Here is a 13,760-nt window from a genome sequence, read left to right on the forward strand (position 1 = left end):
CAGTTGCCTTCGAAAAAAGCACCTTTGGGATATATAACGAATGTTAAACGCAAGATTGCTCCCCCCGCCCCCGCCCCGTTAACAAGAAAACTAGGGACCTCCCTAGTTCTAGGTAGGTCTCCTTCCGTCCTAATTGATTTCTAAGGCACCTTGGGATTTGTAGTCCTCGTCTGTTTCTCGCCGCAGAGAACTGTGGTTCGTCGTCGTTTTCCGGCGCTCGGCGCTGACGTCGTACAGGGTTGGGGAGGGAAGCAGAAAGTGGGTGGGAAGAGGAAGGGAAGCGGGTGTGGTGACGGCTGCCGGTGGTGCCGCTGCTGGTGCTGTGTCAGTGTATATAATACCTGAGTGCGGGCGGGATGGCCACCCCGGTAGGTGTTTACCGGCTCCGCTGCTCCCTGGTTGGGCACGAGCTGGACGTCCGGGGCCTCAGTTGCTGCCTCTTCCCGACAGGGTCGTTCGTGTCCGTATCCCGAGACCGGACGGCGCGTGTCTGGGCTCCGAACAGGTTAGTACGGTAGTAACGGAGAGGGGAAAGCCGAAGAAGGTGCTGGGGTGCCGGGGTGGATAAAGACGTCCTATAGGGGCTGGGGGCGCTCTTGCCTTGCCAGCGTGCAGTATAAGATCTGATGGGCTTTTCCCCCCCTCCCTTCTTGAAATGGCAATGGTCGCAACTCGATCCTTTGGGAGAGAAATCGGAAGGGAGTTGGAACAATTGGCTGGTTAGGACAATACGCGGGGGGGGGGGTGTCTCTTGGCTGAAAATCTTTCCAAATTACTACTTTTTCCTGTTTTTACTATTATCAGAGGTTGATGGTCCCAGATAGTTTGAACTACAGCTCTCATCAGACATTGGTAGGTGCTTCTAAGAATTGAGGTCCAGAAACCAGGAGGGGTAGATAGTGCTTTTACCTGTCTTTGTAAACGGGCTCGTAATGTTTTTTTTAAAAAAACCAAACACAAAAAAAAGTTGTGTAGATGCTCATCCGTTGTGCATAGATAGATAGTGCCAGAAAATATGCATAATCGAAGTCTATCTGCCTTTATGGAAATAGAAACCAATGTTTTCAGTCGCCGCTGTGGCAGTAGGTTCGATTTCAACCAGAAGCAGCACCAAATCTGGCTTTTGTAGTGGAAGACAGAACTTTTATATGTTGTAATATGAAGCCCAGTTTTTTAAAATTTATAATGACTGCTTCAAGATTTCTTACAAACCTATAACAAAAATACAGTGTTCGTGTTACATGCACCGTCAGTATGAATTCATTATTAGAAATTATTCTCAGGTTTGCTTCTCAAAAATTTTCTCAAACTATTTGCTTAAATATATTATTGCTGTTGTTACCTAACTTCTGTAAGCTTTGAATCTGTTTTTTGTAAAAAGAATAGTGGTTTTCAGAATAATACTGTAAATCTAATTCATTTACACTTGACTAGATATACATATGAAAAACCTGAGTAGAAGTTATTTGATGTATTCTTTGGAGAAATAGAAAGCATTGTACAATTGGAGAAATGAAAAGCAAGCTGACTAAAGAAGTAAGAAGAAGAAAAAGAAGATGTTTCAACTTATAAAGTTTAAATTAGGTCCTTGTGGTTTGTGTCATAATAGTTCCCCTGAAGAATAAGATCTTCGAAGTATTAATCACATAATTTTTTGCAATATATTGAATATATTGAATTATAACTGAATTATTTGCAATAAAGTACATGTATACTTTTTCTTCACATCTCCTTGGTCTGGTGCATTTTTTTCTCTTTGCCTTCCAGTGAATGGGATAATGCTTTCAGTTAAAATGAATATATTGAACAATTACAAATCAAGCCTGCTGTACAGTTAGTTCTTGACTTACAGCCCTTCATATAGTGACTGTATGAAGTTACAAAAAAGTGACATGACCTTTTTTCACACTTATGACCATTCCAACATCCTCATGATCACATGATCAAAATTCAGACACTTGGCAACTGGGATATATTTATGATGGTTGCAGTGTCCCTGGGTCATGTGACCACCTTTAGGACCCTCTGACAAACAAAGTAAATGAAGTCAGATTCATTTAATAACCATATTACTAACTTAACAATTATAGTGATTCACTTAACTATGGCAAGAAAGGTAGTAAAACTCACTTAACTGTCTTGCTTAGTAGAGGAAATATTGGGCTTAATTGTGGTTGTAAGTTGAGGACTTCCTATATTTATATCTCTGGCTGAAACTCAATTGAAAACCCTGGAAGATTCCATAGCTCATTTAAAAAACAACAAATTAAATCCGATCTTCATCTGTTTACTCTATTAGATCAGGGGTGTCAAACTGGCGGCCTGCAGGCCGGATGGCTCGCGTGCAGGCCACGCCCACCCCAACTGAAGGGGAAAAACGTGAAATGTCACATGACAGCAACGTGAAGCCATGAGTTTGACACCCGTGTTTTAGATTGTTTCCATTTCAAATGTATTCCAGAAGAGTTAGGATTTACAAAGAATCAGAGATTTTTTTCAATATGAATTCGAGTTTTGTGGATAAAGGATCACTATAATAAACATTTTTAACCTTCTGAGCTTACTTGTCGAAATGTACATTTTAGTTACAACTCAGTTATTTTATTTTTTAGCAAAACCTCTATTCTTGGATTGCAGAGAAAGTAGGAACTATGACACATTAATAAAGTATATTGTATTTTAATTTTCTGTCTCAAAAGTTTTCTCTAATCTCTTCAGTATATTAACACTTAGAAGTTTTATTTGATTTGTTGATCTGATTTTGGTTATAAATTTGGAATTTTTGTTTTTAGTCCAAACAGAGGATTTCATGAAATGCACTGCTTGAGCGGCCATTCCAATTTTGTTTCTTGTGTGTGTGTCATCCCTCCAAGTGATCTTTACCCCCGTGGATTAATTGCTACTGGTGGTAATGACAGCAATATTTGTATCTTCACTTTGGACAAGCCTACACCACTGTATATCCTTAAAGGTCATAAAAACACTGGTAAGAAAAATCGGTTTTAACTATACAATTAAGCAATTTATGTGTGATTTCCAGTAAAAGGGCGTAACTTGTCATAGCAGCTGTTATATACAGATAATAATAATAATAATAATAATAATAATAATAATAATAATAATAATAATAATAATTTAATTTTTATACAGCCCTTCTCCAAAATATAAACATATTTTGTTAGAAATATTCAAACTTATGTTGCTTTGTCATATTCCAAATTAATAATTCATTCGGCAGGGCATTATGAATGTGCTGGTCACATTTTATGATGCTCTGAGTAGAATAAAGCTATATACAAGTCAATATTAATTTGTACTTTGTACACAATTTTATATTAATATCTATAGTTTTATAAAGGATTTTACATTTGTCAGTTTAGCCTTGTAAATAGGGCAAATACTTAGGGAATGGCTAAGCTAACAATGTTATATTGATATTTCATTTTGCTTATGACCGTAAGTTCCATCACTATACAATGCATCTTTACATTTACATTTCTACTTTGAAAAATCCAGAGCAATTCAGTAATTTGTAGGAATGAGAGAAAGAGTGATAAAAGATATTGAGGCCAGGGGAAACTTAACAGAGTGTTAATAGCTGTATGGAAAGGACATTGCTTTTTTAGGTAATTAATTTGGATGTGGTTTCCACGGTGGTTTAGCATAATTTTTATTGGTACTTCATAAATGAAATATGAAAATCAGAATATGGGATTTTGTTGATATATCTTTAGGATTGAGGTAGTTATCTGAAAAGCTACATCTAAGCTGTTCCTGATTGCTATCATATCAACATTATTTCTAAGTTCAACAATGTTGATTTTATTTTGTTTTCTAGTTTGCAGCCTCTCCTCTGGAAAATTTGGCACCCTTCTTAGTGGCTCATGGGACACTACAGCTAAAGTCTGGTTGAATGATAAATGCATGATGATGTTACAGGTATGGAAACTCCTTTGCTGCCATTAGTGAACAAATAGAAAATGTGTGTGTGTGTATATGCACGCTTCAGAAAACACAGATGGGCTCTGGCAGAGAAAATATCCTTTTTTTATAGGGCCACACTGCAGCAGTCTGGGCTGTGAAGATACTACCTGAACAAGGTTTGATGTTGACTGGTTCAGCTGATAAAACTATTAAACTGTGGAAGGCAGGTAGATGCGAGAGAACATTTACTGGTAGGTAATTGCCTGTACAGATTCTAAATACAAAATTGTGAGAAACTTCTTTTTTTAATGCAAAAATGGATACTCTTCCCTACCCTGAATGTTGAGATACAGAAAGGAAAAAAATCTTATTAATAAATACAAGCATCAGAATATTTTATTTTGCTAGCCTGGTTCAGCTTTGTTTATTCTTGAGAAATGCTGTATTTCAGTTGAGACTTTTGGCTACTGGTCATATCAGTGTTTGATTTTACAGTACACACAGTACAGTACAGTACACACACGTAAACGATCTTGATTGGGTTATCAAAAAAGCTTTTTACATTTCATAAATAACTGAACTATTGCAGGAAAATAATTGGGTTCATTTGATTGATGAGTGAATTGATAGCACTGAGTTGTATTTACAGAAAAAAAGTCTAAGCAAGTTTAGAGTTTAGCAAAGTATCTTCTCAGGTAAGTGAGTTTAAGCCAAGAATTCACTTCTGAGTCCTTTCATATGAGGATAACATTTCCATTGAATGTAGTTAGCTTACTGCCTGAATAAGCTTATTTGCAATTCATGTATTGTTCATTAATACACTGTTAGTACAGAGAATAGGAGAATGTTAAAATAGGAGGCAGGCACTAGAAATTTTTTTTCCTTGGGATAACTAGCTTATCGTAAATATTGTGACCTATTGTAAACTAACAGGCCCAGGAAAATTAAATTGTATTTAGCTGGTCTGTATGCACATTTGGGAAAAATGATTTTTAAAAAAATTTGGAGTTTTATTGAAAGTGAATAAACAGCTTTGGTTAGAATCTAAAGACGTGAAGATTTCTAGCCCTTTCTACTATTGTGGAAGGATATTCTGTGTTTGACTTTCCCACTAGAATGACGATTATTCATCTCTGAAGTCTCTTGTTTTGTGCAGGGTCTGGGCCTGACACCCCAGCAACAGGCAAAATTATTCTATTAGCTAATTAATCTATTAGCAAAGTTTCCTATGAATGATGCTTCATTATGGAAAAGTCTCAGATAGTAAAAGTTAACACCTTCCTTTCTAAAATTGATCAATTTAAGCTGTCTTTCCATATTGGGTGGGGAGGCAGTTAGTATCATACAGGATGTTTCTAACAGAAAGAAATGAAAGTAAATGTATGGTGGAGAAAGCAATTTATATAAAAAAATGGTATAGCTGTTTATGTTACCAATCAACTCTGGTTGGTTTATAACAGCAATAAAACTAGTGGCTATAAATCATAAACCAATGAAATGATTTAAAAAAACCCAAAACTCTGCAACTTAATGTCTATGGAGATTCTCAGTCATCCAGGTCATGGTTGTCCCAAAGGTGCTTTTCCAAGAGGCAACTGGACTTTCTGGTTTTTCTTTGAAGACGTTTTGCTTCTCATCCAAGAAACTTCTCCAATGCTTGGATTCAGAGCTGGATTCTTCACCTTGTCTGCACCTTAATCACCCCCTTAGGATGCCTCACAGGAAAATTCAGTTATCCTTAGTTTATTCTTCCCATCCCATCCCATCGCCTGAGTAAAAAGACAGGTCTGGATGGTCTTCCAAAAAGCTAAAAGAATGGGCTGCCAAATTGCAAGACAATTGCTGTTCCATAAGGTAGGGGCAACCACGGAAAAAACATGCTTCTGAGGTACCAGGTGGTAGGATTTTCTGGTAAAGTATCTGAATAATCTTAGGGAAAGTTAATACAGATAAGAAGAAATGAAAGTTACTTGACCAGTTAGGCATATTGAAACCAGATATTTGGCTCAAATACAAGTAGTCCTCGATTTACAAGTGTTTATTTAGTGACTGATTAAAGTTACAACAGCGCTGAAAGAAAAAGGGATTTACAGCCAGTCCTGCCAATTAACAATTGTTGCAGCATCCCCACAATCACATGATTAAAATTTGAGTACTTTGCAACCAGCATCTGTTTATGACGGTTGCAGTGTCCCGAGGTCAGGTGGCTGCCATCTGCAACTTTCTCAACCGGCTTCTAACAAGCAAAGTCAATGGGGATAGCAGGATTCACTTAATGAGCATGTGGTTCACGTAACAACTACAGCGATTTGCTTAAGGACCACGGCAAAAGAAAGGTCATAAAATCAGGCGCAACTCACTTAGCAACCGCCTTGCTTAACAACAGAAATTCTGGTCCCAATTGTGGTTGTAAATAGAGGGCTACCTTGTATAGAGCTTCGATCAATGGGACACACCAGTTGTTTCTGAGCTTATTTTATATCCTGCATTTTTGGACAGGCTTATTAGGGGAAGATTTCTGTTCCTTTCTGTATTTTGCATTAGATTGCTGGCGAAAGGCTATGGAAAAGTATGCAGTGAGAAAGCTGTTAATTCTCACATTTTTATATGACCGTAGAAGGAAATGAACTATTGTTTTTCCTTGCAAGGTGTTTTTGTGTGTGTGTGTGTGTGTGTGTGTGTCCAAAGCATCACAATTAACATGTAAGGCGTAATATATGACATAAAATTTAAAAGATGAATTTAAAATATTTCCTTGCAAGTGATGCATAGAAGGGCCTTTAACCACCCTATTGTGAGTTAGTTTGCATTCAGTTTCTGTAGTTTTAAAATTCTGATTTGCCTCTTAGGTAGCTAAATCGATATCCCTATCAATGTAATCAGGGTTCTGACAAGGAATGCTGAAGAAAACTATTTTTAAAACTTTTCCATTTTTTTTAAAAAAAACCCATCTTGGTGGTTTATTCACCTCGATGACTTGTTATTTAGTCTGTTTGGTTCAAGCTGTTGCTGCTTTAGAAGTTCCCTAGTGGCCGGCAAAAATCTCCCTAAGGCAGTGATGAAAATAATTATTGCAACCTGTGAAATATTGAGTTTGACTTACCCTGGTAGACTAGTTAACAAGTTGTTTTAAATAACATGAAAACAGTTTTCTACTATCTTAGATTACTGTGCAAAGATCTTTTTTTAAAAATTTCTATGAGATAACTCAAAGTATGATTGATAATGGTTAAGGACTGTTGACTTTCTGTTGGAGATGCCAGTTATTATTTGGGCATGTTCTGTTAATCTGTTATTGCTGGACAGAAAGCTGCAGGGATAGATTGAATTTAATGCTATGTTCTTCTTGACTATATGCTTAATACTTGGAATCTATCAAAATATCAAACATTGTGAATTATTCTGAGGAGGAAGTCACATATAAGAATCACCATACAATAATAGAAGTCTACATCTGATTTTCAGTTTTGATTCTTAATAAGAGTTATTTGTCAACTTTTAAACTAGTTTTTCTTGCCAAAAGAAAGAAGCAAGAAAATTTCTTCTTCTGTGTTCATTTATCGTAATAAAAAAATTGTACAGTATTGCTATTTACAACTTAATGCAAGTCTTCTTTAAGGTTTAGAAATAGTCCAGTGTTGTCGATATTTTCATGAGCCAGTGTGGCTTTAGCTGGGTATTTGTGTATGAAGAAACTCCAATCTATATTAATATATGGAAAAAATATATACGGTAAATGCCCGTGTTGAAAGGACTGCTGTAATTTTTGTATCAGTGAAAATGCTTTTCCATGCAGTAAGTTGCATCATAGATGTATGTAGTATAGATAATACATCAGTATATGGTTCTCCATTTAACTGTAGCTTATGTGCCAACTTAGCTTCTATTCTCAGAGAAAACTCAGGTAGAATAGCAATATTGATTTTATATACCGTATATTATGGATATTGTCTGTATTTAAAAGATTCATCTCACTAAAAGATGAGGAAAGTAAGAGCACTGATGGCAATTACCGTAAATCTGGTTACAAAGCTTGCTTACTGTCATTTAAAAGAGTCAGGTCTTCTTTGTAGGGCTGAGCACAGGGGCATGGCTCTTTTATAGGGAGAATATAAACTTTTGAACAAGTTATCAAAGAAATGGATTTCTAATTTATCAAACCTTTTTCCCTCCCCTAAGGACACGAAGACTGTGTAAGAGGCCTAGCTATTTTAAGTGAAACAGAATTTCTTTCCTGTGCAAATGATGCCAGCATTCGAAGATGGCATACATCTGGTGAATGTCTTCAAGTTTATTATGGCCACACCAATTATATATATTGCATTTCTGTCTTCCCTCAAAGTAAAGGTAAGACTTGGTCTGCAAAATAACTTTCTCCACTTTTTTTTTTCTTTTATAAATGGTAATATCATTATTTGGTTTTCTACATTATTGTCACCGTTAGGATAGAATTACTATTGAATAAAATCTTAGTTCCTTCCCTAATATTAGAATAATCGTCCAAGTTTATTACTTAATGTAATTTGAATTCTTCCATCTGCCGGGGCATTCATGGCCACCTGTCACAAACTCTGAAGTAGCAAGAATTGTAGTAGGAGTGTTTGAGGAATGAATACATAATGCCAAGCAATAATGTGGTTTGATTTTAGTTTAGCAGTTTGTGAGCGCAGTGATTATGATTTAATGTTGTGTGAACTATGTCATTGTGATTTATTCAGTCAGCTGTCCTACAAATAAATAGATCATAAATCAGTTTAACAAGTGAGCCTTAGCAGTGTTCACAGTGTGCTGTCTGGGTTTGTTTAGTCCTTTCGTTTGCCTCTTCTGAACTAATAAATAAACTTTTGTTTGACTCACCTGAGCTAATAATACATGAAAGACTGCTATTTATTTTATTTATATATAAAAACTGTTAATGATGACTGTTGGACATCTTCTTTCATACTATACTAATTCTATTCTACTCTACTCTACTCTACTCTATTCTATTCTATTCTATTACAGGTAATCCTCAACTTACAACAGTTCCTTTAGTGACCCGTTCAAAGTTACAATGGCATTGAAAAAGTGACATCATCATTTTTTCACACTTAACAATGATTACAGCATCCCCATGGTCACGTGATCAAAATTGACGCTTGGCAATTGATTCATATTTATGACTGCTGCAGTGGGTGATGTGATCCCCTCTTGCGACTTTCTGACAAGCAAACTCAATGGGGAAGTCACTTTCACTTAACAACATCATACTGACTTAACAACCACAGTGATTCACTTAACAACTGTGGGAGCAAAGGTTGTAAAATGGGGCAAATTCACTTAAATGTTTTGTTAGCAGCAGAAATGTTGGGCTCAATTGTGTTCGTAAGTCAAGGACTACCTGTACAATATTAATGTTAAGTCTACTCTACTCTAGAGTCTAGTCTAGTCTAGTTCTTGAAGGTTTCTCTAAGCAGGCATTTGAGTTAGAGGCCTAATAATTGGTGCTACTTTATTCTCATGCAATATGACACTGAAAAATTTCATTTTTGCTAAGCAAGCTTGGTGTGGCTTAATTATCAGATTTCTTGGTAGTTTTTCCTGAATTTGTTCAGGTCAGTAGCTTGGCTCCAAAGAACTTCTTTTGTGCAGTGCTGCTTCAATTGTGATGAGTTTTGATCCTAATACATTGCTGCAGAGAACTTCTTCTAATATGGTGTGCAATGTAGCACAGCAGTTGCTGCTAGGTGAAGGGATTTGGTCATGCTTTCAAACACATTATACCCACCCTGTAAGTCTTAACTGTAAGAGAACAAATGTTCCTGATTGTATAATGGTGTTGTGGTATCTAAGCCATTCTACATAATGTAGGAAATCACAGCTTCAAATGAGCAAATATTAAGGTGGAATTATCGTAATCTGCAATATGTTGATGTTTGTATGGACATAATGCAACTGTTAAATTGAATTCTTTTTTATAGTCATGCTTTGTTGCCTCGTTACAGATTTTGTTACAAGCGGTGAAGATCGATCACTCAGAATCTGGAGAAAAGGAGATTGTGTACAAACCATCAGGCTTCCAGCTCAGTCTGTTTGGTGTTGCTGTATTTTAGACAATGGAGATCTTGTGGTTGGAGCAAGGTATCTTGCCACCCATGTAGATAAATTAGTAACAGCACTAGGCAAGAACAGTATTTATCAGTTTTATACAATGTAATTAAATGATTTGCTGTATTTACTAATACTGTTATGTATCACTTCAGAATTATACAAATGACCCTTAGCATAGTTAGGGTTACACTCTGTCCTCTTAGTTAGCTTGCCTGTGAGAAGTGATTGGAAGCTTCTGTTTCCATTTTTGATTAATGAGATCAACTGAGCTGGCTTCAAGAAGCTATAAATAAGAAGAGTCACATTTTGTCAGAGTTCAGTCACTATGGTCAGTATTTTAGCTACTATGGTAAAACTTCCAGTATTCTAAAACTGAAGTTTTGAGATTCAGTCGTATTGCAGCGGGAATAGGTGAAACGTATAATATGAAAATAAGTACAGTATCACATTAAGTGAGAGTTTAAAATACATTGGAGAGTGTGTGGGTTTTAAACAGCAAGGTGAAGTTTAGCAACAAAGTATCACATGAAACAGAAGACATCACATTTTTTCCAAGATTACATTCACTCCCTTCTCCTCTCATCACTTGGGCAGCAACCTGTTTGACTTTGACGCAGGGGTTCCATAGCTGGTAATTAAGTATCAACTGGGCGCCCTTCCCTGGGAGTGGTATTATCCAGCTTTTGGCTGTCTCAAGGGAAAGGCAGTAATTAAGGGTATTGGGGCCCTTTTATGTAATTACTGAATGGATGACATGATGACATGAAGGTAAGGACCATATCTTCATACCTTCCATGATAAAATGTACAGATGAAGTATTTGGTGCTGTTCCTAGAGAAGATTATTAGAAAGTGGAGGTAGATGCCACAAATAGACCAGGGGTTTCCAACCTTGGCAACTTTAAGACTTGTGGACTTCAACTCCCGGAGTTTTCTCAGCTTTGCTGGCTGAGGAATTCTGGGAGTTGAAGTCCACAAGTCTTAAAGTTGCCAAGGTTGGAGACTCTTGCAATAGACTACTGACGTCCCAATCTGTTTCTCAATAACATCTTCAGGAAGTGGTGTAGCTCTCAATAATGAGCTGAATGAGGGATAACATAAATTGAAATTGAATCCAGACAAGATGGAGATGCTCATTGTGAGAGATCATAATTCCAGAGAGGTGTAAATATGTCTGTTCCTAATGGGATTATCCTCTCCCAGAAGGAGCAGGTACACAGTTTGGAGATGCTTCTAGATCCAAATTTCTCTCTAGCTTCCCAGATTGATGCAACCGCCAGGAATGCCTTTTATCAATTTCAGTTGATATGCCAACTGTGTCCCTTTCTGGAAGAAAATGATGTTAAAATTATGATATGTGTGCTGGCAGCCACCAGGCTTGATAATGGAAATGCACCAGTGGTGGGATTCAGCCAGTTCGCACCTATTCAGGAGAACCAGTTGTTAACTTTCTAAGCATTTCGGAAAACCGGTTGTTGGAAGAAATCTCCTTTTGTTTTTTTTCCACTTTATAGGGCTAATCCTGTAAGGAAGGCAGGAAGGAAACATTCTGGTGTTGTTTCTAGCCTAATCTTTATTGCCCTGCTTACAGAAACTGCCTCTCTGGTTAACCCTTATTACATTGTAACAGCTAAGGGGAAGCGCCTAGCGGCGTGAGTGACGTTGAGTTGGCCACGCCCACACAGTCACATGACCACTGAGCCACACCTAGGGCAGAGAACCGGTTGTTAAATTATTTGAATCCTACCACTGAAATGCACTCTATGTGGGGCTGCCTCTATATCTAATTTGGAAGCTTCAGCCGGTACAAGGCCATATTATGCCCGGGCTTTAAAGCACTCCACAGATCGCCAGTTTGGTTCTGGCCAAAACTCAAAGTGTTGATTATTGCCTTTAAAGCCTTCAAACCATTGGAGAGACTATCCCTTTTCTACAAACTTTTCACTTTTGCAGGGATCATCTGTGGAGGTTCACCTATAGTTGCCATGAGAATTTCTGGCAATAGATTGGCATTGGACCTTCTTTGTTGCTACTGTAGTTCTTTTGAATGCACCTCAAGCCATATTGAGGGGCCCAATATCTTTCATTTTTTTATTTTTAAAAAAATTGGTGATTGTTACTTCTAATTATTTTATGTAGTTTACCTGTTTTTATTAGGCTTATTTTAATTACTTTGTTTGATTTTAAATTAATTGTAAACTGCTGAGAAATTTCAGTGGCCGGCAGAATGGACAATAATTCCTAAAGAGCAAATTAGTAGTAGGCAGTGCCTGCTGATATTTTGTATTTGAAAAATGCACCTTGCCTTAGCCTTCTTCCTTTTCCCTAAGTAATTGATCATCCCAATTTAAAACAGAACCTCAATATTCAAAGGTAGAGAACTTTAGATACTGGAGAAAATTTTTCTATAGTTGAATCAGTGAAGTTCTTAGAGATATTGTACCAGCTATTCTGAATTTCATTCTAGTTCAAACTATATTAATCAAAGAAGTCATTTAACACAGGTTTTTTTTTTTATGAATTTCAGCATATCTTCTTCTTTTGTGACTTTAGGGCACATCGTTGGGGTCATGGAATCTAGCGTTTCCATGTCTTTAAAAAGTAGACTGAAATGTTAAAATAAGCCAGTCTGTATGATATTTCATTGCATTATTTTGAATTCATTGGGGGAAAAAAAATCTAAGATGGGGTTCTTTGTGAGCTGAATCTTTTAGACACAAACATAGCAGTAAATGGAAAAGTACTGATGGAAACTACTTTGTTGGATGACCAGAACAATTTTTACTCTTCCTTCAGTGATGGAATTATCAGAGTGTTTACAGAATCTTTGGAGCGCACAGCCAGCCTGGAGGAGATTCGTGCTTTTGAAAATGAGCTTTCTCAAGCAACCATTGATTCTAAAACTGGTGACCTAGGGGACATCAATGCTGATGAGCTTCCTGGTAGAGAACATCTGGATGAACCTGGTATGGCACTGTTGTATGCTATAGTGAAGTGCTGAATGATGGAATAAAAAATAAATAGAAATGTGATCAACTGAATGCATTTAGAGGTAACATTCACATGCTGAGTTCAAAATTTAGGTAATAGCTCCTTAATTGAAGTAAGGACAGATTAACAAAATAGCTTTTGATCCTTGAAATAAAATCTCTGAATTCATTTAAGTCTGGATTTGTCATTATTATTTGTCAACACTATTACAAGATAATGAGATCATGACTTTATTATTCTTATTTTTTGCCTAGCTATGGCAATACCATTCTCTCCATTATGTGTACACGGCTAGTTGGAAGAGAGCTTATCTGTAATCCAGCATATACAGAGTTACAGCAGACTAGAAATCTTAAGCATGTTTATAGACAAAACAAGAACAGCAGACTGGAAACCTTAAGCATGTTTATAGAAAAATAAAACAAGAATAGCAAGGTTATTATTCTTGAAATTTAGTTTTGTTTAGTCTTTCTGATTTGTTCTGTTCTTCTTTCTTATCTTTATTTTTGATGGAACCAATTTAACTCTAGTAAAATATTCAGTCTTAAATATATTTATTTAAAAATGGGAACTTAACTTTTTATTTCTTTGCTGTCTTGTTGGTTTCTTTGCTGTTGCTGCACGATTGCTTATTATTTAAGCAATTGTTTAGTAAGTTAGAGTTATTGTTCAGCTAATGTTTAAAAGATGCTGCAACCAGTCTCAATAGAAACAATTAAATCCTTATTCTTTGGAGTCTATATCTCAGTTCACAGA

At 36.6% G+C, this 13,760-nt stretch overlaps 1 protein-coding gene across 4 annotated transcripts in view; it reads left to right on the top strand.

Annotated features, from left to right (window-relative positions):
• Positions 1–271: 271 nt before the first annotated feature.
• Positions 272–13,760, top strand: part of PLAA (phospholipase A2 activating protein) — a 34,872-nt gene continuing 21,383 nt past the window's right edge. For 2 of the 4 annotated variants that reach the window (XR_009153643.1, XM_058170913.1), the window contains exons 1-7: positions 272–505; positions 2,793–2,986; positions 3,839–3,939; positions 4,055–4,175; positions 8,104–8,271; positions 9,909–10,044; positions 12,810–12,979. Coding sequence is in view for 3 of the 4 variants with exons in the window: in XM_058170913.1 (XP_058026896.1) it covers positions 357–505; positions 2,793–2,986; positions 3,839–3,939; positions 4,055–4,175; positions 8,104–8,271; positions 9,909–10,044; positions 12,810–12,979 (1,039 nt within the window). In the remaining variant the exon portion in view is untranslated. Of the gene's footprint in view, positions 506–804; positions 853–2,792; positions 2,987–3,838; positions 3,940–4,054; positions 4,176–8,103; positions 8,272–9,908; positions 10,045–12,809; positions 12,980–13,760 lie in introns of all 4 variants that reach the window. The other 2 variants (XM_058170915.1, XM_058170914.1) reach the window with 2 other exon arrangements.

The sequence above is a fragment of the Ahaetulla prasina genome, chromosome 2, assembly GCF_028640845.1.
Source record: "Ahaetulla prasina isolate Xishuangbanna chromosome 2, ASM2864084v1, whole genome shotgun sequence".
Lineage (NCBI taxonomy): Eukaryota > Metazoa > Chordata > Lepidosauria > Squamata > Colubridae > Ahaetulla > Ahaetulla prasina.